The sequence below is a fragment of the Cyclopterus lumpus genome, chromosome 17, assembly GCF_009769545.1.
Source record: "Cyclopterus lumpus isolate fCycLum1 chromosome 17, fCycLum1.pri, whole genome shotgun sequence".
Taxonomy (NCBI): Eukaryota; Metazoa; Chordata; class Actinopteri; order Perciformes; family Cyclopteridae; genus Cyclopterus; species Cyclopterus lumpus.
The window spans coordinates 4,994,362-5,016,505 of NC_046982.1; the positions used below are offsets into that span (position 1 = coordinate 4,994,362).

General features: G+C 47.3%; 1 protein-coding gene across 4 annotated transcripts in view; it reads left to right on the forward strand.

Annotated features, from left to right (window-relative positions):
• The first annotated feature begins 712 nt into the window (after positions 1–712).
• The window catches only part of rnf220a (ring finger protein 220a), a 155,456-nt gene continuing 134,024 nt past the window's right edge, over positions 713–22,144 (forward strand). For 2 of the 4 annotated variants that reach the window (XM_034555331.1, XM_034555332.1), the window contains exons 1-2: positions 715–962; positions 13,550–14,747. In XM_034555331.1, coding sequence (XP_034411222.1) covers positions 14,093–14,747 — 655 coding nt within the window. In that variant the 5' untranslated portion in view covers positions 715–962; positions 13,550–14,092. Of the gene's footprint in view, positions 963–13,549; positions 14,748–22,144 lie in introns of all 4 variants that reach the window. The other 2 variants (XM_034555330.1, XM_034555329.1) reach the window with 2 other exon arrangements.

The window sequence follows — 22,144 nt, forward strand, 5'->3', positions numbered from 1 at the left end:
GTTTGAAGACGAGAAAGACTGCTTGTTTTGGAGCGGTGTGGTGAAATAAAACTAATAATAAGAATAATAATAAGAATAATAAGAATAAAAAAAATAAAAATAAGAATAATAAGAATAATAATAATAAAGAAGCTCACGTTGTGAAGTTAAGAAGTACCGATTATAAATTAAAAGTGTTCGGAGTGTTCGGTCTGTGTGTCTGTCAGTCAGCCATTGAGCGCTGCGCGGCAGCACTGCACCTCGGAGCGCCGTGGACCCTGGACCCCCCCCCCCCCCCCCCCCCCCCCCCCCTTCCCACCACCACACTCACACACACACACACACACCACCACCCTCTCTCCCTCCTCATCCACACTCAGCCTCGCGCAGCCCAGCTCCAGCCTCACACACGTCGCCGTCGAGCACTGTGAGAACCCCCCCCCCCACCACCACCACCACCCACCAGACCTCTCCACCTCCTCCTCCCCTCACACCACCACCGCGGTCCCTGCGTTCCGTGCGCTCCCTCCGCGGCTCCACTCTCACTTGATCGTCCCTCTCGGTGTTTCAGCGGAGGGGCTGCACGCGCGATCGCGCTATTGATACCCCCCACTTTGCGCCGTGTTCGAGGAAAGTCAGCCCCCCTCTCTCTCTCTCTCTCTCTCTCTCTCCCCCCTCCACCCCCCACCCCCCCCTCGCTCTCTCAGTCCTCCTCTCCGGCTGCGCTTTGGTAACCTAACGGGGAGGTGTTAACTACTTTTTTTCGCTTCCACAAAGCGCCTCCCGTTATCTCCGTTGCTGCTGCGCGAGAGCCAGAAGGTTGCCGCTGCTTACTGATATTTCCACGCCGCAGAAAAAAAAGTTTTCGGTTTGTTGTGAGGATAAAAAAAAAATAATAATAATTTATAAAAACCAGAAAGAAGAAGAAGGAGCCGGAAACCGAGGAGTCGTCTGCAAGAAGAAGCGGATTGTGGCACAGCGAGGTGAGTAACACTGGCAGTCTTTCTGTGCTTGTTGTTGTTGTTGTTGGGTTTGAAAGCTCCAACACTTTGTCTCTCCACTCTCTTTTTTTTCTCTCTCTCTCTCTCTTTTTCCGCGTTCTCTCTGCTTTGGAAGCGGATTTTGAGTCCTTTAGTTCAACTTTTTTTTTTTCTTCCTCGGGGATTGTGCGCGTTGGACGCCGCGGCGCGCGGGCGTTTTCCACGCGTAAAATAAATCGGAGGAGGAGAAGAGAAGAAAGAAAAAAAAAAGGAGTCACGGCGCGCGGTCCGGCTCCGTTTTTGGACACGGAACCTTTTCACGTTTATGTCTTGTTTGTGTCTCCCTGGACGTGCGCGTGCACCACCACACGCGAGAAAGTGGTTCCCTGGAAAACACTCGAATTCTGGCGCAGATTAGTGCGCGTGTCAGTGCCATTACGCACACATCACTGCCACCGCGCATTAATTAGTACATTACAAGTGCTGCACGCTCACAGTGCTGCTAATATTTCGACTTTTTTTTTTTTTTTTAACAACTCCTAATATTGTTTTTTTTTTGGGTTTTTTTTTTGTCATTGCGTTTGATTGAAGGCGGGTCACTCTCTTACTGATTACATCCTGGAGTTTTACACCTCAAAGCTCTCAGTAAAATAATTAAAAATACAATCACTGTGTTCCAGAGAAACTCTGTCTTTATTACCGCATCAGGACCAGTTAGGTCCTCGATAAGGAGCGTCGTTCAGCGGGGCCCCCGGGGGGGGGGAGGGGGGGAGGGGGGGTTCATCTCAAAGTTGACTTTGAGTTGTTCCCGTGAAGAGCAGCGCACCGTGTCATTCTGAAACTCAGTGTTGCTTTGCGGCACCAAGGCGCTCACACGGATGAGGGCCATGCGGGTTAAACGGCCGCTTAGTGGCCCTGTTATTGTGGGGTCCAATAAAGGATCCTGCCGAGGCGGATTTGAATGAACCCCTAACACAGATGTGTGTTTTATGAAGGACTCCTGCACCACAACCTCGTGGGATCACCAATCTGCGTTTCGGATCTCGGGTTTTGAACTTCTGTAGTTTTATTTATTATTTATTATAAAATAAAAAATAAAAAATGTAAATGACCAGAACATTGTGAAAAAGAACCGAAATAGAAACTAGACGGGAGTACAATAAAGAGAGAGAGAGAGAGGGGGGAAAGCCTCCCTATAAGTCCTCAAATGCGCAACACATTATTCTCTCAATTGTTTCTCTCAAAGAGAAACAGACGGCTTGGATAAAAGAAAAAAAAGAAACTCGATTTGCTGTGTAGTATGCGCGTGCACGTGCGCACACACGCATATGTGCACACAGGCTCACAGTTGGGGAAACACCTGTTAACTAGGGAGCCACTATAATTTACATCCTCCCCCTAAATAAGCAGCGCCCAGCCAGAGGAAGTCCCGGGGGCCTTCCAGCCTTCCGTGGCCGAGCACAGTTAGCCAAAATCGGCTTCTCCCAAGCACCAGGTCCCGCTGCTGCTGTGTCGGTTTTACCGGATACAATATTAACATTTGTCGGTGTCCTACCGCGTCTCATTAAGAAGAAAGGAGTACTTTTATTTATTTTTACAGAACTCAGGTTTATTTATTTTTCATCATGTTTGGCAAACATCTCCCACGTCTCTATGACAGGAGTTTGTGTAATTGTGTCTGTATGTCAGAATCAGAATCAGAATCAGAAACCGTTTATTGCCAGGAATGTTTACACAAACGAGGAATTTGTGTGATCTCCCTCCTCGTATTGTTTGTGGGACATTTATTTCGTTTTAATATTTTTTTTTTAGTTGTATGAATTCAACATTCTGATTCATTGACGTGTGCCGACGATGACAACTGTGGACATGTTACTTTCTTTTTATTTCTTTTGTCAGTTGGACTTCTGATATTTTATATTATATTGTAGTTTTTTATAGTCGAAAAAATATTTCACTAATTTGTGCTGCTTCATTTATTTGTTTTATTGCTCGCGTGTTCTTGCCTTAATCACATCAATGCGGTTTTTGTGCGGGTGTGTGTGTGTGTGTGGGTGTGTGTGTGTGTGTGTGTGTGGGGGGGGGGGGGGGGTTAAAAGGAACGACCTCACTGAAGCAAACAAGTGAGCAGTCGCTTAAACGCGCACGGATCCAGGCGCGCCGCCGCCGAACAAAGCCGCAACACCCCGAACAGGGAATAATAAAATTAATAGTGGGGGGTAAAGAGAAGGAAAAAAAAATGCAGCAGACCTATTAGTAGTAATTTTCAAGTCCAAAAAAAAAAAAGTCCTCTCACTGCCAGCAATAAACATCGCGTAAAAGAAAACACACGTTGGGAGCGAAGGTGCGCCCGAGGCGGGTCATTGAACTCACCGCACTGTGAAGATTGAATTATTATAGTTCTTCTTCTTCACAAAAAAAACAAACAAACACACAAACTCCAGATGCAGTGGACGCGGCGTGATGAATCCCTTCACATTGATCGTATTGATTGTCAGATCAACCAGCCCTGGCTTCTCTATAACGACCAACAGAGCCTTTTCATTTCCCAGGCACGCACGTGCGGCCGCGAGCAATAATGATCTTTTAAAAGTGGAACATTGGGGAGGAGGAGGAGGAGAGATGTTACAGGAACAATATTTACAACGTGTTAAATAGGGAGTAGATACAAGGGTGGGAAAAAAAGGGTGTCGGGGGGGGGGGGGGGGGGGGGGGGGGGGGGGGGGTAGCATATTTTCTAATTAACACAATTAAATAAAAAGTGAGCACCTGTAATCATCCATGTCATTCCTCCGCTAAAGGCGATGGTGCACAGCCCATTCCTCTTTATAATAAACATGCTGTCCTTTAATGCAGAGTGGAGCTGTATTTCATTATTTATTTTTTTCGGTTTACAAAAACCTCCATATTTCAGTTTAAATAATTTTTTTTCATTGACACATTCGACGGTATTATTTCAGTCGCGTTGTTTTATTTGAAGGACTACAAATGTCATTAAAACACAATTTAAATTGACCGGTGTTTTGTTTTTTAAATTCAGAATTTTTTTTAATAAACAAATTCTGATATTTCTGTATGTGTCTATGGGGTCTCGGTGCCGTCCAGGCGGAAGCCTCACGTCGACACTTTCCGTATCATTTCATTATTTACTTCATTGACAGGACGCGGCTTTTTATTCCATGTCCAAACGCGTTCGTGCTTTAAAAAAAAACAAAATTATTGTTTGTTTTTCTATGGCAGTCTAATTTATAAATTGATTTTACTTTAAAAACAAGAACTGGCATCATTTGGGATGTTTTCCTTGTAAGTACCAGTCCTGTTTGGTACCGAGCTTTGGGTGTAACACATACGCACACATGAATCACGTAAAGTGCTTATTTTCAGCCCCAAAAAATATAAAAAAGAAATTGTTTTTTGTACACTAAAACGGGCCCTTTTTTTAAAATGCAGTTGTGCACTTTGGTTTTTCTCCCACATTGAACTGAACGCCTCAGTTTCCTCGCTGGCTCCTTTAGGCCTCATCTCCTCTCCCCTTCCCAAAGGACTCGTCTGTATAGCGCAAAACAAGTGTCGAGGTTGTAGTAAAAGTAGCAAAAGATGATTTATTTGTCAGCCCCCCCCCCCCCCCCCCCCATCCACCCCCCTCAGCAGTCAGCTGTTATTGCTCGCCATTGATCTCCCTCCCTCCCTCCCTCCCCCTCCCTCGCGCGGCGAGAAGTGAACTAAAATTAATGTCCGTTTCACACCTCTCGCTGGATCGATGGCCGCAGGGAGTGAAGTTTATTTTAATTTGGCAGCGCCATGTGCAACAGAGCAAAAACAATAAATACAATAATTATAAATGCTTAATTATCAGGAAACCAGTTACCTTACTTTTATCGCGGCGACGTGGATAATCATTAAGTATATAGCGCCATAATCATGTTCACCACACGAGGACGTTTTGAAAAGTGGAAGTGGTGTTTATAATTGATTTGACCGACAGAAATATTCCACAAATATTTCCAGGCCTTTATTATGTATATATATATATAACATCCTCTCTCTCCATAACTTAACACTGATAGTAAATGAATGGCTCAGTCGCGACTAGTTTGATGCCCCCCCCCCCCCCCCCCCCCCCCCTCTATTAAGTCCTATATCAATATGCACACTAGTTCCTCATTCTTTATTAAAAGCAGAAACAACTTCTTCCAACTCCCCCCGCCCCCTCCTTCTTCCTTGTGCGCGTGTGCGTGTGCGTGTGGTTTATTATTATTTTTTTCTTCTTTTTGTTGTGATAATAAACACAGCTAATTTGACACGCGGTTCGGTAATTGAAAATGAACGCGTCGCCGGTAAATAACACGTGTTTGAACACGCAGAGACACGAGGACCCCCCCCCCACACACACACACCCACACACACACACACGCGCGGCTCTGCATCTTGAAACGTGTCGTCGTCGTCTCGTTATCGCCGTTAATAATCACCATAATTAAGCGCCGAGGACCAGATGCATTAATTTAACGGGAGGATGTTGTCTCGCGCATCAAACCTCCCAAACGGAGCTTTTCCCCTCTCACTGGAAATTGCAGCCTGTCCGCAGTTCTGATTGATTTGTTAAATGTTCCGTGGAGCAAAAGTTATATTTTCTGCTGCATTTTGGACACACCGTCACTTTCATGTATCATATTTACATTGGGCTTTATTTTTTGCTATTTTTTGCTATTTTGGATGAAAGTGGACATTTGAAAGATTGAACAAAATTGGATTGTTTCATCAATGAAAACAAAAAATAAATATATATGAGTGAGATTTTATTACCATCATTTACTGTCAATAGAAGCAGAAATAACTCATATTAAGCATCCTTTTATCTTGTCATATTTTTTTTTGAAAAACCTGCAAGGATTTGATATTAACCAGATGATGATTCCTAACAAACGGTGTGATATGCACACGGGCCCCATTGTTCCTCTTATTGATGACAGGAAAGGCGAGTAGCTCGAGTCCAGTCATCTTCTATTGGAGGGAGATCGCTCCATGCAGGGCTGTGGGGGGGGGGGGGGGGGGGGGGTGGGGGGGGTTGCAGAGCAGTGTTTAATGGTTTGATTGCATTGGAGAAGGCAGCCACTGGTAATGCCGTTATATGGAGGGAGATAAGGGGGGGGGGGGGGGGGGGGGGGGGGGCCAGGGTATCACTTGGAGAAGCTATCGGCAACAAGAGAAAGTCAAAGAATTACCCTAATGGCGGGGGAGAGGAGTTGTGTCGGGTGTCAGATACTTTCTATTCTCCACATCGCTCCGAGGTCCTCTTCCTCCCACCCCCCCCCCCCCCACATCTCTCTCAGATTCCCACCCTCCTCCTTCCTATCATTCCTTCCATTCGTCAATTACACCGTGAGCCCGATCACAAGTTCCCTGCTTGAAAAATAAGCTAATATCTCCCCCCCCCCCCCCTCCCTCCCTCTCACACCTCCCCAGAAGACACCGTCGGTGCATTTGCGTGCCATCGATTGCAGACAGGCGGTTATTTGTGAAGTCTACTTATCATTTTTCCATCCGTGCAGCCAGCCGATACACCCCCCCCCCCTCCTGCAGGCACTCATAGATGGATATTCTGCTTTTAGGGCGAGCATCCTCCCGAACCTCCCTCCAGCTCCAGGTCTGCAGCCTCAGCATCTTTGACCTTTGGCCTCCACGCAGAGCTCTCATCATCATTAATAACTCTATGATATAGGGCATTATTACCATTGGAATTCACCCCCCCGCCCCCCAACCCCCGCCCTCAGGAGTGAGAACAGCAAACCTGGCAACAGTGTGTCCCGCTTGCTAAACTTGAGCTAATTGGCTCTCACTTGCATGCAGCACAAACCAGGCCAGCCGGCCGCCTGTCCGCCTGCCAGGCAGCGAGATTAGTGGCTGCTGTTGTACACGCCGGCACAGCGCGGCAATAAAGAGCCATGGCAGGGCGGCCGGAACCACACACACACACACACACACACACACACACACACACACACACACACACACACACTGCAGGACAGATAGCAAGCTCCGTCACCTGTCGGTCAGAGAGACGCTGGCGTCACCTGAAAACTGGCTTATATGGATTTTATTTGAACGTTTTATAGCCGACTATTTCCCCCCCCCCCCCCCCCCCCCCCCCCCCCCCCCCCCCCCCCCCCACACACAGATATTAAGCTAAGTCCTCTCAGACTGCTTTCTGTGATTACTCCTCGTTATGTATTTCTGGACTCTCAAAAGGAACAGTTCAAAACCTGACAGTAGCCAGACGTGTGAAAGCCCATTCATCATCGTTTAAGGGGAGACAAAAATAAATAAATAGATGCTGGGATTTGGGTTCACCAGTGATCCAAAAATACTCTCCGGGGTCGGTAATCTATGAGCAATGGAATGATGTGGTTTTCCCATTGAGCCTCGTCCGTACCAGGAATTAGCTGGCCCCGCTCAACGGGGGCCTCGCTGACGGCGATGCCATGAATAGAAATCCCCGCCACAGGCCAGGGCCGACTTCCAGAATGATTCTTTTTATTTTTTTTCGTCTGCTGTCTCCGAATCACAAAGGCTTATTTAAGAAGCAAATCCTCTCGCTTTTCTTTCCTTTTTTTTCTCTTCTTCTTACTTTCCTTCAGGAGTGTTGGAATGGAAGTCACAGCGGGAGAGTCTGGGAAAGAAAGTTGTCCTTCTTCTTCTTCTTCTTCTTCTTCTTCTTCTTCTTCTTCTTCTTCTTCTTCTTCTTCTTCTTCTTCTTCTTCTTCTTCTTCTTCTTCTTCTTCTTCTTCTTCTTCGTCTCCTCCTCATCTCAACATGTATTTGACTGCTGCACAAAGCTGGCATGTTCACTTGCACCAGCTCCAAATCCTTATTGATTTTGTTGCTGAATATTGCCCGAGTGCCATTACCCTCCTCAGGATGACGTGTGTGTGTGTGTGTGTGTGTGTGTGTGTGTGTGTGTGTGTGTGTGTGCGTGTGTGCGTCTGTATACTATGAAATCTGACTGTAATTCTTTTTCACCGCGGATGCATATGGGCTCCCGTTAACAGCAGCAGCTGTTGACCGAAGCGGATAACCTGGTTACAGAATTCATATCGGAGAGAGGCGAGAAAAAAGAAAAGGAAAAGAAACACGAGATTGGATATTTGAAAGACATTCGGAAACAAAATTAGGGTTTTACAGCTGAAAGAGGGAGACAAGGACAAATAATATGACAGAGAGAGAGAGAGAGAGAGAGAGAGAAGGGGGGAGATAAATGAGTGTGATTCTTATTCACAAGGACATTTGAGCTTCGCCTCATGGCCAGACATGAATGAGTAAATTTCAATAGTATCGACTGTTGCTTCGGACATCAGCAAACACACACACACACACACACACACACACACACGCACACGCACTTACACACATGCTGACGCGCAAGCGCCGCAGTCTGTGTGGAATACAGAGTGGAGCTGTGTGTGCAGGTCAGCCCACGCTTTTTAAGGCTAAAAAGTGCACGCACGCACGCACGCACGCACACACACACACACACACACACACACACACACACACACACGCACACACACACGTGTTTCTTTCCTGTGTCAGGGTGGCACATATCTAATCTGTGAGATTTGAAAGAGCAGCGTGTTCTTTGTCTCCTGCAGTGATTCAAAGACTAAAACAAATATTCCATATTTTCATGCATTTTAAAGCAAAGTGGTTGTTTTATCAGTTTATCATGATGATCGTCATTTATTCATGTTGCCCTGCGTCACCTGTGTCTCAATGTCTATGCGGTGGCGTGGCTCTCTATAGTCGCCCTAAAATAAGAGGCGGGGCCGGCTGGGGGTCAACTTTAGAGGCTACACTTTTAACACGGGCAGTTTGTTTTGTTTTCTTTTTGGCACCACAAGCTTTAAATTATTCAAATGATTAATCATTAAAATACCAAATTCAAATGGGGAAACATGTTTTTACGTTGTCTTGTCACCCCTCCCCTATGCAATTCACTTCTAGGGTGCATCACATTACAGTGTGTCCATTGTGTGTTTTGTTTCTTCAAAGTCTGGACATTTCCTTTACCTGATCTGGTGTGTATGTGTGTGTGTGTGTGTGTGTGTGTGTGTGTGTGTGTTTGTGTGTGTGTGTGTGTGTGTTTGTGTGTGTGTGTGTGTGTGTGTGTGTGTTTGTGTGGGTGTTTGTGTGGGTGTATTTGAGGGTGATTGTGTTCACCAGAGGGAATGTAAGATAACATTCATAAAATGTTAAGAGTGGCACTTTCACGCTTGTCAACAATCTAAATATACCCACGGTGCGGCAAAAAACACACACACACACACATACACACACACACACACACACACACACACACACAGTCACAGTTGGCAAGACATTTTCATAACAAAAATTGGATTCCTCTCCAAAACTCAGCAGACACACCGGTGAAATAAAAGTCATCGAGTTTCACCGGCAGCCATGCGACAAGAATATTTATCCCAAACCAAAAATAAATAAAGAAAGGAAGAAAGGAACGCTTTGATAAACGAGGCCTCTTTGTCACCAGTGTGGCTAACTGCCCCCCCCCCCCCCCCCCCTTTAACGTTGAGTTCCCGTCCTCCAAAAGGAGTTCCACTGTCCGTCTACGTTCCCTCTCTCATCGCTGGAGGCCTCAAGTGATATTCTGCACATCAAACAACCTCCATCATTACTCCTAAAGAACAATAATAATGTTCACACGAGCACATCTACGAATGAATCCCCCCTCCCCCCCATACTCCCAACCCTCTGCCACACACACACATTTTTTGTAGCTTATATTTCCTGAGTGAACCCCCCCCCCCCCCCCCCCCCCCCCCCATCAGAATGATGTTCGAGCACATTGTCGTTGACACCACAATTCAGACTTGCACGACATTGTCACTTAAAGTGCAGATTTGACGTGGAAAGAAAGCTCCCCCCTCGCTGTTTGTGTTTAATATCGCGCCGACAGCTGTATAGTTCTTGCGCGCTGTAATCAAATTATGACAGCAGTGGTAAATGCCCCCCCCCCACCGCCCCCCCAACTCGCCGTGACATTTTCTATTATAAAATGCATACGCCGCGGCGTCAGACAACCTGTGGGAGGCTTCCCTCGGTGGCAAATGGGATTGTAAGTGGCACCGGCTGACATTAATGCATGTGTGTGTGTGTGTGTGTGTGTTTTTGGGTGTAATTGCACTCGTACATTGATGATATGCATAGGTGCGTGTCATTTGGCATTATGTTTTGTAAAAAAAAAAACGTCACAGGTTTGCAATAAGCTCGGGGACACTTATCGGTGCGGTGTTTATAAAAAAGAAAAAGAGGATTTTGTTGCCAATTATGTTTTTTTTTTTACACGCAGAAATTGAACAAGGAGAGCCAGATGAGGGCCTCAGTTTGGAGAGTGTGTGCGTGTGTGTGTGTGTGTGTGTGTGTGTGTGTGTGTGTGTCAAGCTTGTGTCAATCACCCAGGGAGATGAGATTTGTACCCTTTGCTCTGATATCACACCCTCTGATCTCCTTGTTTCCTCTCCTCATCTTCTCCTCTCTACCCTCCACTCCTTCCTCCCCTCTCCTTTTCTTATCTCCTGTCCTCTGCCCTCGTCTCCTCTCGTCCACTCTCCCTTACCCTCGATTCTCCACTCCCCGTGTCCTCGTCTCCTCTCCTCTCCTCTCTCGCCGTGGCCTGCGAGGGGATATCCAGTGTCCTCTTATTGGATTGGCTGCTTCGCGTTGGCGGGCCCTTCCCTCTCGCCGCCCCTCGGCCTGCTGGGTAATGATAATAAAATTGAAATATCCCGGTACTTATCAGTGTATTACCTCGCTATCAACACCTCAGACACACTCCCTACTTTAGAGGTTATCCAGGAGAAAGCGTGATCTGATATACAGCACAGGGAGAGGACGCCGGCGGAGGAAGTGCGAAAGACGGAGAGGGAGGAAGAGGAGGAGGAGAAGAGGGAGTGCATTGAAAGTGAGAGAAAGGGACTTGGAAGGGGGGAGGGGGGGGGAAAGAAAGAAAGAAAAGAAAAGAAAAGATGGGAGTTTTGTCGTGGCTACGTTTTCAAGGTGCTATTTCCAGGATGGACTGCGGTAGGTTGGGAGGAGAGGGTGAAAAGAGGAGGAGGAAGAGAGGCGTGTAATGTGACTCTGTGGCATCTGTCCAGACCAGAGGCGTGTTAGCGTAAGACGTCCTCAACACTCCACACTAGTCTACTGTACATTTGCGGTAATGTAAAACATCTCACATCTCCCCATCTCTCTCTCTCTCTCTCTCTGTCTCCGGGCCCTCTCCTCTCTCCTCTCTCCTTTCTCCTCTCTCTTGACAGTGTGTGTGTGTGTGTGTGTGTGTGTGTGTGTGTGTGTGTGAGGTGGGGGAGCGTGCCAAAGCCGAGATCAGGTTTGGAAATTGATTTGAATGAGTGTTGTAGACAGCTGATAGCTATAAGAGATGTTCTCCTTTCATTTCCCAGGGACTTTCTCCTTTGATGCTGGTAGTCAACGCAGCTTTGAAGCTCGTCTCGAGCGGGCCGTCCCGCAAACCCTATGCATGTGTACACACGACTCCGCGCTTGACCTTTTCCAGGACACACTGGTGTTGTATCTTTTCCCCCAAAGATGTCGACTTTCTTTTATGGTAATGCGGCTGCCGTTTAAGTCTTACAAAATGGCATTTAATTTGATCTGATTTGATAAGAAATGAGGTAAAATTACTCCTGATAACCTATTTGCATGTAAGCTGATCTGATTAATTTTTTTTTAAAATCCAGAACGATCACTTGTGCGACAAGCACATCTTCACCCCCTCTAAATCTTTAACATATTGGACGCTTAAACATGCCAGCCACCTTCAAATTGCCCTTTGGGGATAAAAATCTCGGAAATGTTATTTTGGCGTTTCATCGGCTGTTTCCCTGCGTTCCTTCGACCGGCCAATCGCGCGCTCCAATCTAATCCCCCGGGTAGGGGGGGGGGAGACTCTAGTCTGTTGCCTCGGATGCCGCTGGGGAAAGGGGGGGGGGGGGGGGGGGGGTCGTGAGGTCAAGTACGGCTAATTTATTCACTCAGTCAGATTTCCTCTGGCTCGTGGATAGCAGATGGAGAGGTCTGATATGATATCACCCATCTGAATCACCCAGGGGAGAAGAGAGGGGGGAGGGAGGGAGGGAGGGAGAGAGAGAAGGCGAGATGGAGGGATGAGGGGAGCAGAGATTGGCAGGAGAGATGTGAAAAGAAAAAGGGGAAACAGATAGTAAAAAATTGGGGAATTAAAAAGTGGTTAGATAGAGAGATGGGAGAGAGGGTAGCACAGCCTGCGAGAGTGTGGAGTGTGTTCGCCCCACCGAGTCGGGTGTCGAGCTGAACATCGAGCCGCAGAGCCTCATATCAGATGTGTGTGTGTGTGTGTGTGTGTGTGTGTGATGTGTGTGTGTGTGTGTGTGTGTGTGTGTGTGTGTGTAGTTGAAATGTGTGTACGTGCGTGTGTGTCCTTATCTTAAGACAAGTGGTTCTGGTCCAATAAGATCCTGGGAGATGGTAGGACTAAGCGGCTTAGACCAAGATCTGAGATGGGGGGGCGGGGGGAGGGAGAAAGGGGGGGGCGGAGAGAGAGAGAGATAGTGCCAGGGAGATGAGAAGAGGAGATGAGGATGGAGAGAAGTGGAGAAGGACAGAGGAGAAGGACAGATTAGGAGGATGGAGGACAAGGGCGGGCGGGGTGGGGGGGCATTTGGAAAGAGATGAGACGTGTGGGAGGGGGGGGTTGCTGTAGAGATTGGAATGGAAAGATGTGATGTGGAAACAGTTTGGGGATGTTTTTTTTTTTTAAAGAGCAGGAGGAAAAGTGGAGGGGGGAAGCGGGAGAAGTTTTGGTTTGAAATAGTTCTTGGCTTCTTGTCAAAGGGCATGGATTTACAGGATTTCATCAGCAGTGTCAACTTGAGGACACTTCTTCCCAAGAGGTTGCGAATGTGTGTCTTCGACAGCAGCGTCCGCTTAAGAACACTCTGTCCCCAAAGGTTTAGACTTCAAGCCTCGGCTTCCAGACGCTCCTTTATTAAAAAATGTTCCACTCAGCTCCCAGCCTTTCCTCCACATACAGATTGAGGTCAAGCCATTGATCTTTGTCTGTTGAAAAAGCAGCGCGCCTCTTGTCTCCTGAAAGTACCTATCATTAAGAACAGATGAGGAGGTCTGAGATAAATGTGCAGCGGTTCGCAGAGCGATTCACATTTTTATTATGGATGTTAGAGAACTGATTTAAAGCACTTTTGTCGCCACAGATTATATCTTTTTTTCCCCGCTTCTGTCCAGAACAGCAGAGACCTCAAGGGACCGGTGAAGGGAAAATCTGTCAGAGGGCAGGTCTTGTCTCACCACAAATCATCTCAAAAAAATTAATAACTAATAAAAATGAAGGTGTAATTATCTTCACCCATCTCATTTCGGGTACTAGGGCTCAGTAGTTAACTTGGCAGAACAGGTGCGACAGCTGTTCTGTGGACGTACATCACAAACAACTTGCTAAAGGAAAATATTCCGTTTTTTTATTGAACCTCTAATGCTTGTGTTTTGTGTCTCCTCAGGTTGGCGACCACATGAAGATGAGGAACCAGTTCTGAGGACCTGCGGATGTCCACCGCTCGGCTTCGGCAACACATCCAACAGACTCTCCGTAGAGGGAGGCTTTTACTGCTTTCTAACCGAGAGGAAAAAGTTAACCTTGACCATTTATTGTATTTATCATCAGGACTGAAGTCGTACAAACTGTGAAGTCTGAACATACCCAACGGCACTTACCTGGCCCGGAATGATCTGGACTGAACTGAGCTCAAGTGTATTTGGCTGGAGACAGATTAACTTACTTTAGCCCCGCTGAAGAGAAATGAACTGATTTCAAGCTGGTCTGACGTTGGCTGATTTCTTTCAAGAATACTCTCCTTTCTCACAAGCTGCTCTTTTCTGAGCCTCTTCCCCCTTAAAGCCAAATCCCTCAAGTCGCCCAACCAGATTCACGCACTTCCTTAGACCCTTTTCAAGGGCCTTAGAAATTGTCTCAAATTTGATTGAGGAGGAATCATCTCCTCCTCCCTCCTAAAGTTCTAACGGCCTCTTTCTCCCGCCCAGACATGGATCTCCACAGGGCAGCCTTCAAGATGGAGAGCTCCTCCTACCTGCCCAATCCCCTGGCCTCCCCGGCCCTCATGGTGCTGGCCTCCACCGCTGAAGCCTCTCGCGACGCCTCAATTCCCTGCCAGCAGCCACGTCCATTTGGCGTCCCCGTTTCCGTTGAGAAAGACATCCATTTGCCATTCAACAACGGCTCTTACACTTTTGCATCAATGTACCACCGCCAAGGCGGAGTACCACCAGGATTCCCCAACAGGGACTTTCCTCCGTCCCTCCTCCACCTCCATCATCAGTTTGCCCCACCAAACCTAGACTGCTCGCCGATCAGCATGCTGAATCACAGCGGCGTCGGCGCCTTCAGGCCTTTCGCCTCTCCTCCGGACGATCGTGACGGAGTGCCAGGTGGCTATCAGTCGGCTTTCACCCCGGCCAAGCGCCTCAAAGGCTGCCTTGATGCAGATGCCTCGCCCCACCTGCGGTACTCCGATGCGGAGGGGAAAGAGTATGACTTTGGCGGTTCCCAGATCCCTCCTGGAAGTTCGCCCAGCAGCGCCTTGAAAGCAGTGGAGGACAGCGGCAAAAAGATCTTCGCGGTGTCAGGCCTCCTGTCGGATCGAGATACTTCCTCCAGCCCCGAGGACCGCATTGAGCGCTGTAAGTAACTGTTCATTGCTGTTCTACATTGTGAAGACGGAGGCTAGAACTGTGCACACAGATGCGTAATAACACAGTAATAAAAGAGCAGAGGGCACAAGGGGTCACTGAATGATTTCAAGATGCCAACCACATGGATTGGTCTTTGGAGTCACCAGACCTTCACCCGACCAAACAGTTATGGGAGATCTTTTGGACAAATGTGGTTCACCCTTGTGGTTAATAAGACACTTCCTATTGGGTTTTTCTTCCGTATATGTTTATCACCCATCTGTATGGAGGAATAGATCGAAGGCATATGAAGACAAATTATAGGAATTTACTGCACAATGTGCAATGTACTCATGCCACTAACTACATAGACTTCAACACTATTGTTGTGAAAGTCTCCTGCGGTGGAAACAAATCAGCTCTTCCATTGACACAAAATGATATGTTGTACAATATTGGTAAACTGAAGGATCTGGCCACACCCCTTTTCCATTATGCATTTGATTTTGATTAGAAGTGATTGCACTGATATCCAAAACACACTTCCAATACGTATCCAACATTTTCCAGAACACTCTGGGATGATTCTACAGTCGATTGCAGTACCGTAAACCTACACAGCAAGACCCACAAACACGCCCACAGCCAACTCTAATTCTGACTCTCAAATTAAAACCAAAGTACAACTCTGTGTAATTTGTGAAAGAATGCAAATGTTGACACACTAGCATCACACACGCCAGTAAACAATCCCATCTATGTTCTCCTGTCATCATCTCTCCTGGCTCTCGCTAGCCTTGTTTCACAAGCCCACAAGCTCCACTGGTCACATTAGCATTCAACGGTGGAGGGATGCCATTTGGCCCTCACGCACTGGGAATCTGATTAGTGTTTCTGTGTGTGTGTGTGTGTGTGTGTGTGTGTGTGTGTGTGTGTGTGTGTGTGTGAATGTGTGTGTGTGTGTGTGTGTAAGAGTGACTGGTTCAGAGACCGGCCATGCTCTTTGCCATCAGCATTCATCATAGCTCCACGTTGGCAGCCCCGGTGCCAAAACATTTACCCACATACCCAAAACCTTGGCAGCCCATGTGTTTGTGTGTGTGTGTGTGTGTGTGTGTGTAATAGATGGGAGGTGGTAGAAAGGTTGAACAAGCTCCAAGCACAAACACACAAACACACAAGCACTCTTCCAGACGCACAACAGCTCTCAGCATGAGCACCGACATCTCCTACACATGTCAACAAGCTGCATTGGATCTCAGTGACAAATTAGGAGAGAGAGAGATAGAGCGAGACAGACTTTAGTCTATAATTTAACTAGAAGAGACGGTCTTCCTTTCTGTCAGTCCTCTCTTGAATTCACTTCATCTCCCCTTTGCTGTCTTTACTTCTGTACTCGTTTCATTCCTTCTTCATCTCTAGTGGAAGAAGGCGAGTGTGTGTTTGTGTGTGTTTGTGTGTGTGTGTGTGTGTGTGTATGTGTGTGTGTGTGTGTGTGTGTGTGTGTGTGCATATTGGTGTGTGATTTAGCAATGCATCCTTGATGGAACACATGAGAGACAGAGGCGACGACCTGAGACTGATCCGATAAAAAAAAAAGAAAAAAGACCACCGCAGGAGAGAGAGAGAGTGAGGGTGAGAAAAGAGAGGGATGAAGGAAAGGAGTGGAGGGAAGGAAGGAAAGGTCACATTTGGGGAAATGACACCCGGTGGGCTGGCAAGGGGCGGGCGAGGGATGAAGAAGAGGAGGAAGATATCAAAGAAGCCCCGTGAAGTGAGAAGAGGGGAAAAGGGACGAGAACAAAGAGAGAGAGGAGGCAGAACGACTCGCTGCTTCTCGTTGTCGTCTCGTTAGGCTGCCGATTGTTTTTCATTCACAAATAGACATTTTGAGCAGAAGAGACCCGCGCCCACCAGCCTGGTGGTCGTTGCCGTGTTCTCACTCCAGATTTGACCGAATGCTAGAAATAGAAGGGGAGACGGGCACGTGGGCCTCCTGTGCTGTCTTTTGGAACGGCTGCATCGGCATCTAATCAGGTTAGATCTTGGCACAAGTAGCCTGCAGCTCCACCATGTGCTTCTAATGCAATTGGATGTGCGGCGCCACTGCTTGCAGCAAAGAATTATGGGTTCTCCTTCACTGGTTTTGGCTATCCAGCGGAGGCGCAAAGAACAAACAACACTTTGGTGCAATCCCATGAGGACGGCGCTCTCGCTGCTTCACACACACACACACGAACACAAACACACACACACACACACACGCACGCATTAGCTAACTAAACTAGCTACGTTGACACACGCCTCTCGGAAAATCTCACAGTGAAAAGAGGCGTGCTTTGCTTGGGATCATCATACAGTGTCGCGCAGAGATTCTGGTGCGGTGCAAACATCAAAATGAATGGCAGGTGTTTCATCGGTTTAATTCTCAATATCTGAAGCGTGACTTTGGTAGATTTAAGTCTGGACTTTTGAATCCATTTTGCGCCAATTAATCTGTATCTTAACCGTGGTGGGAAGCAATTCATCGCTCTCGTTATGATGCCGATATCTCTCTCCCAAATGAATGACATGTGGCTCTGATTATAGGGAAACCGGTCGCCACCTCTGGCGTTGTGCAGGTGTTCCAGGTGTGCTCGTCAGCGGCTCTGCACCGACTGCAGATACATTGTGTCAATTCTTTGAAGTCTTGAACACTTCTCGGTTTTTGGCCAAAGTGAATCTTAACTCAAGGGCTAAAGGGGTTCGCTCAGTCATCTGGAGCAGTTTTGGATGACTAGAAAAACACTGCTTTTTAAAGGCATTTTACACCCAGTAGTATAGAGCGCTGCAGTTATTAAACGGGTCTTAAACCCCCGGAAATGAGTCTGCATTTTTGCACTTTGGGTTCCCCTCGCCTCGGAGTCCAATGTTTCCTTCTTTGATTGGGTTTTTGGTTGGATGCCTGATACAAAGCCTGTGGTTAACACAAGCGTAACGCTTTTATAACTTTTGTTCCACGACGTAGAACACGTCAGTAGATACCTCTCTCGTGAACTTTTGAAGCTTTTACATGTCTTAAAACAAATCCAGTGGCTCATGTGACCGTGGTGTAGTTTTCTTATAGCTTTAAATTAGTTTTTAAAAAAAAATCATTTCTGGCGGTTGCATTCGCGTTTCCCAAAACAATCTCAAAAGTGTTTTTCATATTGTTGAAGATTAACACAACGTGTAAGTATCATACATTTAGCTGAGCTTATTTCCTGCGATAATCCAAAGTACCACCAGCTTTTTGTTTCAGGGAACCAGTTTGATGGTTCTACGTCGCCCTTGCAGCACCCGACAAACAGAACCACCTGCATGTCCACTCTCTAGTTTGGGAGTCTATCAGGACCTTAATGCTTGACCAGCAACTCCATTTCATGCAGACGTAAAAAAAACATGTTTAGTTTAAAAAAAAAGAAAAAAAAAGGTTCTTGCATTCATCTATTTCCAAGTTGAATATGTGTTTCAGCTTCGATTGCCATTCCGGTCCAATCATCCGTGGTGCCAGTTAATCCCAGGTGTGAATGTTGAAACCTCTTTTCTTTGCCTCACACGCTGAAGCGTGGAAAAAAAAAAGAGAAGGAAAACCTCTCCGCTATTAGCGCAACTCGGAAAGAACACTTCCCCGCGTGCAACCCTGTCGAAGCCTGCCGCACGCCGCTCCAGAGCGCCGCGCGGGCCTCCTACTTGGCTAAGCCCTCACACAAATCCCCCCCGCTGCACCGGCAGGCACGTCGGCCGTTAGCGAAACCCGCTAACCTGTCAGCCGCTAAACCCGCACATAAAGGCCCCATCATGCCTTAAGGGGGCGACGCATGTCGTAGCCTTGGGAAGGCCTTCAGCATTTGACTATTCACATGGTTTTAGCACAGGAATGAAGGTGTGTGTGTGTGTGTGTGCGATACAGTACAAGACAGAATGGAATTATGGGATGTGTGATTGGAATTAATGGGGAATGTTGACAAATGACACGGTGCCCCTCCCCCCTCCCTTTGCAGTGCACTTGGTTGTTTGCAGAGGGGATTTGACGTTTTCGTGAAGCCGTGTGCGTTTGTGTCTCAGCATCCAGCACGTTCCACCATCTTTGTTTTCCTCAGCCTCTCACTTATCTTTTGTTCTCTCCTTGATCTTTTCCTTTGCGTCCTTCACTTCCTTCCCCTCCTGTGTGTGTGTGTGTGTGTGTGTGTGTGTGTGTGCGTGTGTGTGTGTGTGTTGCCGCATCTCCCCACATGAGTGTGTGACAGCTGTAGTCTGTTTGTTTACGTTCTCTCCGCTCGCCGCATTTACAAGGCCGGGAGATTTACGCCCGAGCCTGACCCCCCCGAATGCCTGTAACCCAGCTTCCTCGTCCCTTTCCTCCCTCCCTCCCTTCCTTTCCTTTTTTTTCTCCCCCCTTTATTTTCCATTTCCACTCGTCGCTCGTGGACGTTTTTCCCACGCACGAAGATCGAGATGGACGGTGAAAAAACAAAACATAAAGTCAACCGGACGTACGCACGACTGAAGTCTTTGAGGAGGGGGGGGGGTAGGGGGGAGATAAAAGAAAGGATTAAAGCAATACCAGAAAAAAAGGAAAGGTTGCGGCGAAGGAAGGAATGAAGGAAAACAGCGAGGATGGTGAGATGTTGAGCTGAAATTGAGATCCCATCTGCCTGACTGACACAAGGAATGTTTAGGCCAGCACACCACATACAGGTACATATTGCTGAGTTTGTTTATTATTCACATTTATTAAGTCAAATCATGTTAACGTACTGAAAGGACACCAAGTTCCTCGTATTCCCATCAACAGTTTCAGCATTCGACGGAGCGCATCACACACAGCTGTGAAAACACACACAGCGAGAGGCCTCCTCCTCCTCCTCCTCCTCCTCCTCCTCCTCCTCCTCCTCCTCCTCCTCCTCCTCTTCGCCCCCTTTCTTCTGTTCTTATTTCGGTGTCGCCTCCATTTTTTTTTCGTGTCTGGGGACGGAGTGGACCAAATTGTTGCAGCTAAAAATAAATAAAAAATAATTACAAAAATAAACCGTGTTTCTCACGAAAAGGGAAGATGGATGAGAGTGTTACGGATGTCGGTGGACAACAAATAATATGTTTTAGGATTTCTGGTTTCCATCATCGGTCACTAAATGTTCACGTTCCACAGATCTGTCAATCAAACCGTACGAGTGGGGCTTCGGCAAGTGGGGATCTGTTAATGTCAGCTTTTTAAATAACGTATTCACTTCCTCGTCCTCTACGATCCTCCCTCTCCGTGCCGCGCGGCGTGTGAGGAGTTAACAAAATCCGCCGAGGAGACAGAAGGCTCATCCTTCTCCTTGTCCTCGCAAAAAAAAAAGAAAGAATTTCCCCTCCCTCCCATCCCCTTCCATCTCTGCCTGTCACGGTCCAGTGGCAGGGTTAAGTTAAGTAAGAGTGTTCTAATAATTAGGACTGGGACTCGCCCGCCCGTGTGCGTCTGTGTGTGTGTGTGTGTGTGTGTGTGTGTGTGTGTGTCTTCCTGTCAGTGCTTAGCCAGATGTTAAAAGGCTTGTCCCTCTCATGTTCCCTCCCTGTCAGTCTCCGCCGTGTGCCACACACACACACACACACACACACACACACACACACACACACACACACACACACACAAGGGTGCTGTCCTGCTTGTGGTGGCTTTGTTTACCCCCGAGTGTGTGCCCTTCTGCCCTTCTGCCCTTCTGGCAGCTCCCCCAGGCTAAGGAGTGTCCGATTCCCAGCTTCGTACATCTGATCCATACAGTCAACAATTATTATGCCTAATTTTATTATAAATAGTTTTTTTCATTGAAATAATCTTTTGCATCTAGGAATATTCCCTTTCCATCTCTCTTTCAAGCCAGTCCTTTCCCCTCCATTTCTCTCTCACTGGGTGGTAACTGGAAGTGAGCAGCACTTGTCTGTGTGTGTGTGTGTGTGTGTGTGTGTGTGTGTGTGTGTGTGTGTGTCTGTGTGTGAGTCGTCTTGCGGTCATTGTTGCAACGCAGCGCAGATCAAGGATTAGTCGCTTCCTGTCGAGCCTTTTGTCGGCGCAGCCACTCCATTTGGACACAGATCTGTGTGTGTGTGTGTGTGTGTGTGTGTGCGTGTGTGTATGTGTGTGTGTGAAGGAGTAGGTTACACAAATGAGCCGCTGGAGCTGGTTTAAAGCAAATGAAGAAGAGCAGATGAGATGAGGAGATTCCTTTTGCGGCGCCCTGCAAAATATAGAAAATATTCTCCAGCCTCAAAATGGGACCTATTAATATTGTGTCAATATACTTCATCTGTTCCCACTGCTGTTGTACTCGATACAGAAACGTATTGTCTAGAAACAGCAGGAATCCTGTGAAAATAAATAAATAAATCAGGTAGGCCACTGCGAGGACAGGATGTCACTTTGCATTCAGGGAGTTCCGGAAAACCGGTTGTTTTGAAGGGAACATGACAGGCCTCTCTCTCTCTCTCTCTCTCTCTCTCTCTCTCTCTCTCTCTCTCTCTCTCTCTCTCTCTCTCTCTCTCTCTCTCTCTCTCTCTGTCTCCCTCAATAACACACACACATACACAAGCTCATGTCCGTAACGTCCCCAGTTCCGGAATTCCACTTTGTTCCCCTGGTGATGTCAGCTTTGGCCAATAAAAAAAAAAAAAAACAAAGATGTTAAAACTCCACCGAGTCTCGTAACAACCGCAGCACACCTGGCAACACAACACACATGTAGGTTTTAATATGTGGACACACACACACACACACATACGCAGGCTCGCATTAGGTCACAGCCCTGAATTTCTGCCTCACTGTATTTTACATTTTGCTTTTTACTTTTTGAAAAGGTTTTGTTTTTTTCAGAAAAGATGCAGGATTTGTGCAAAACACACACAAATATACTGCAAACCATCTTTTTTTTCCCCTGTCTCGCCAGAGTTCCCGGTTGTGGTGTAAAAAACTGGCGAACGGGCCCCGACGTGTTTATCCTCTCCAGTAAAGCTCAAGAGCAAAGCTGTGGTAATCCTCTAAGTCGTTGGGTTTGACGTGACCAAAGAATGCCAGTTGATTTGAAAATGATATACAGTGTTAATGTGGTCCAGCTCCGCTCTGTCCGACGCTGCACCTTATTTCTCCAGAGATCCGCCATCAGACGCCTCCTAATGCAGATGTGTTAAAAGATCGTCCTGCTCAGCCCGCCACTGTCTCCTCCTCCTCCTCCTCCTCCTCCTGTCCTTGTCTCCTTCTCTCCTCTTCTTCCTCCTCCTCCTCTCTTTCTCTAGCCTCCCTTCTCCACCTTCCACTCCTGTCCTCGTCTCCTTCTTCTCTCATCCTCACCCTCCTCCTCACCCTCCTCCTCACCCTCCTCCTCCTCCTCCTCCTCCTCCTCCTCTCTTCA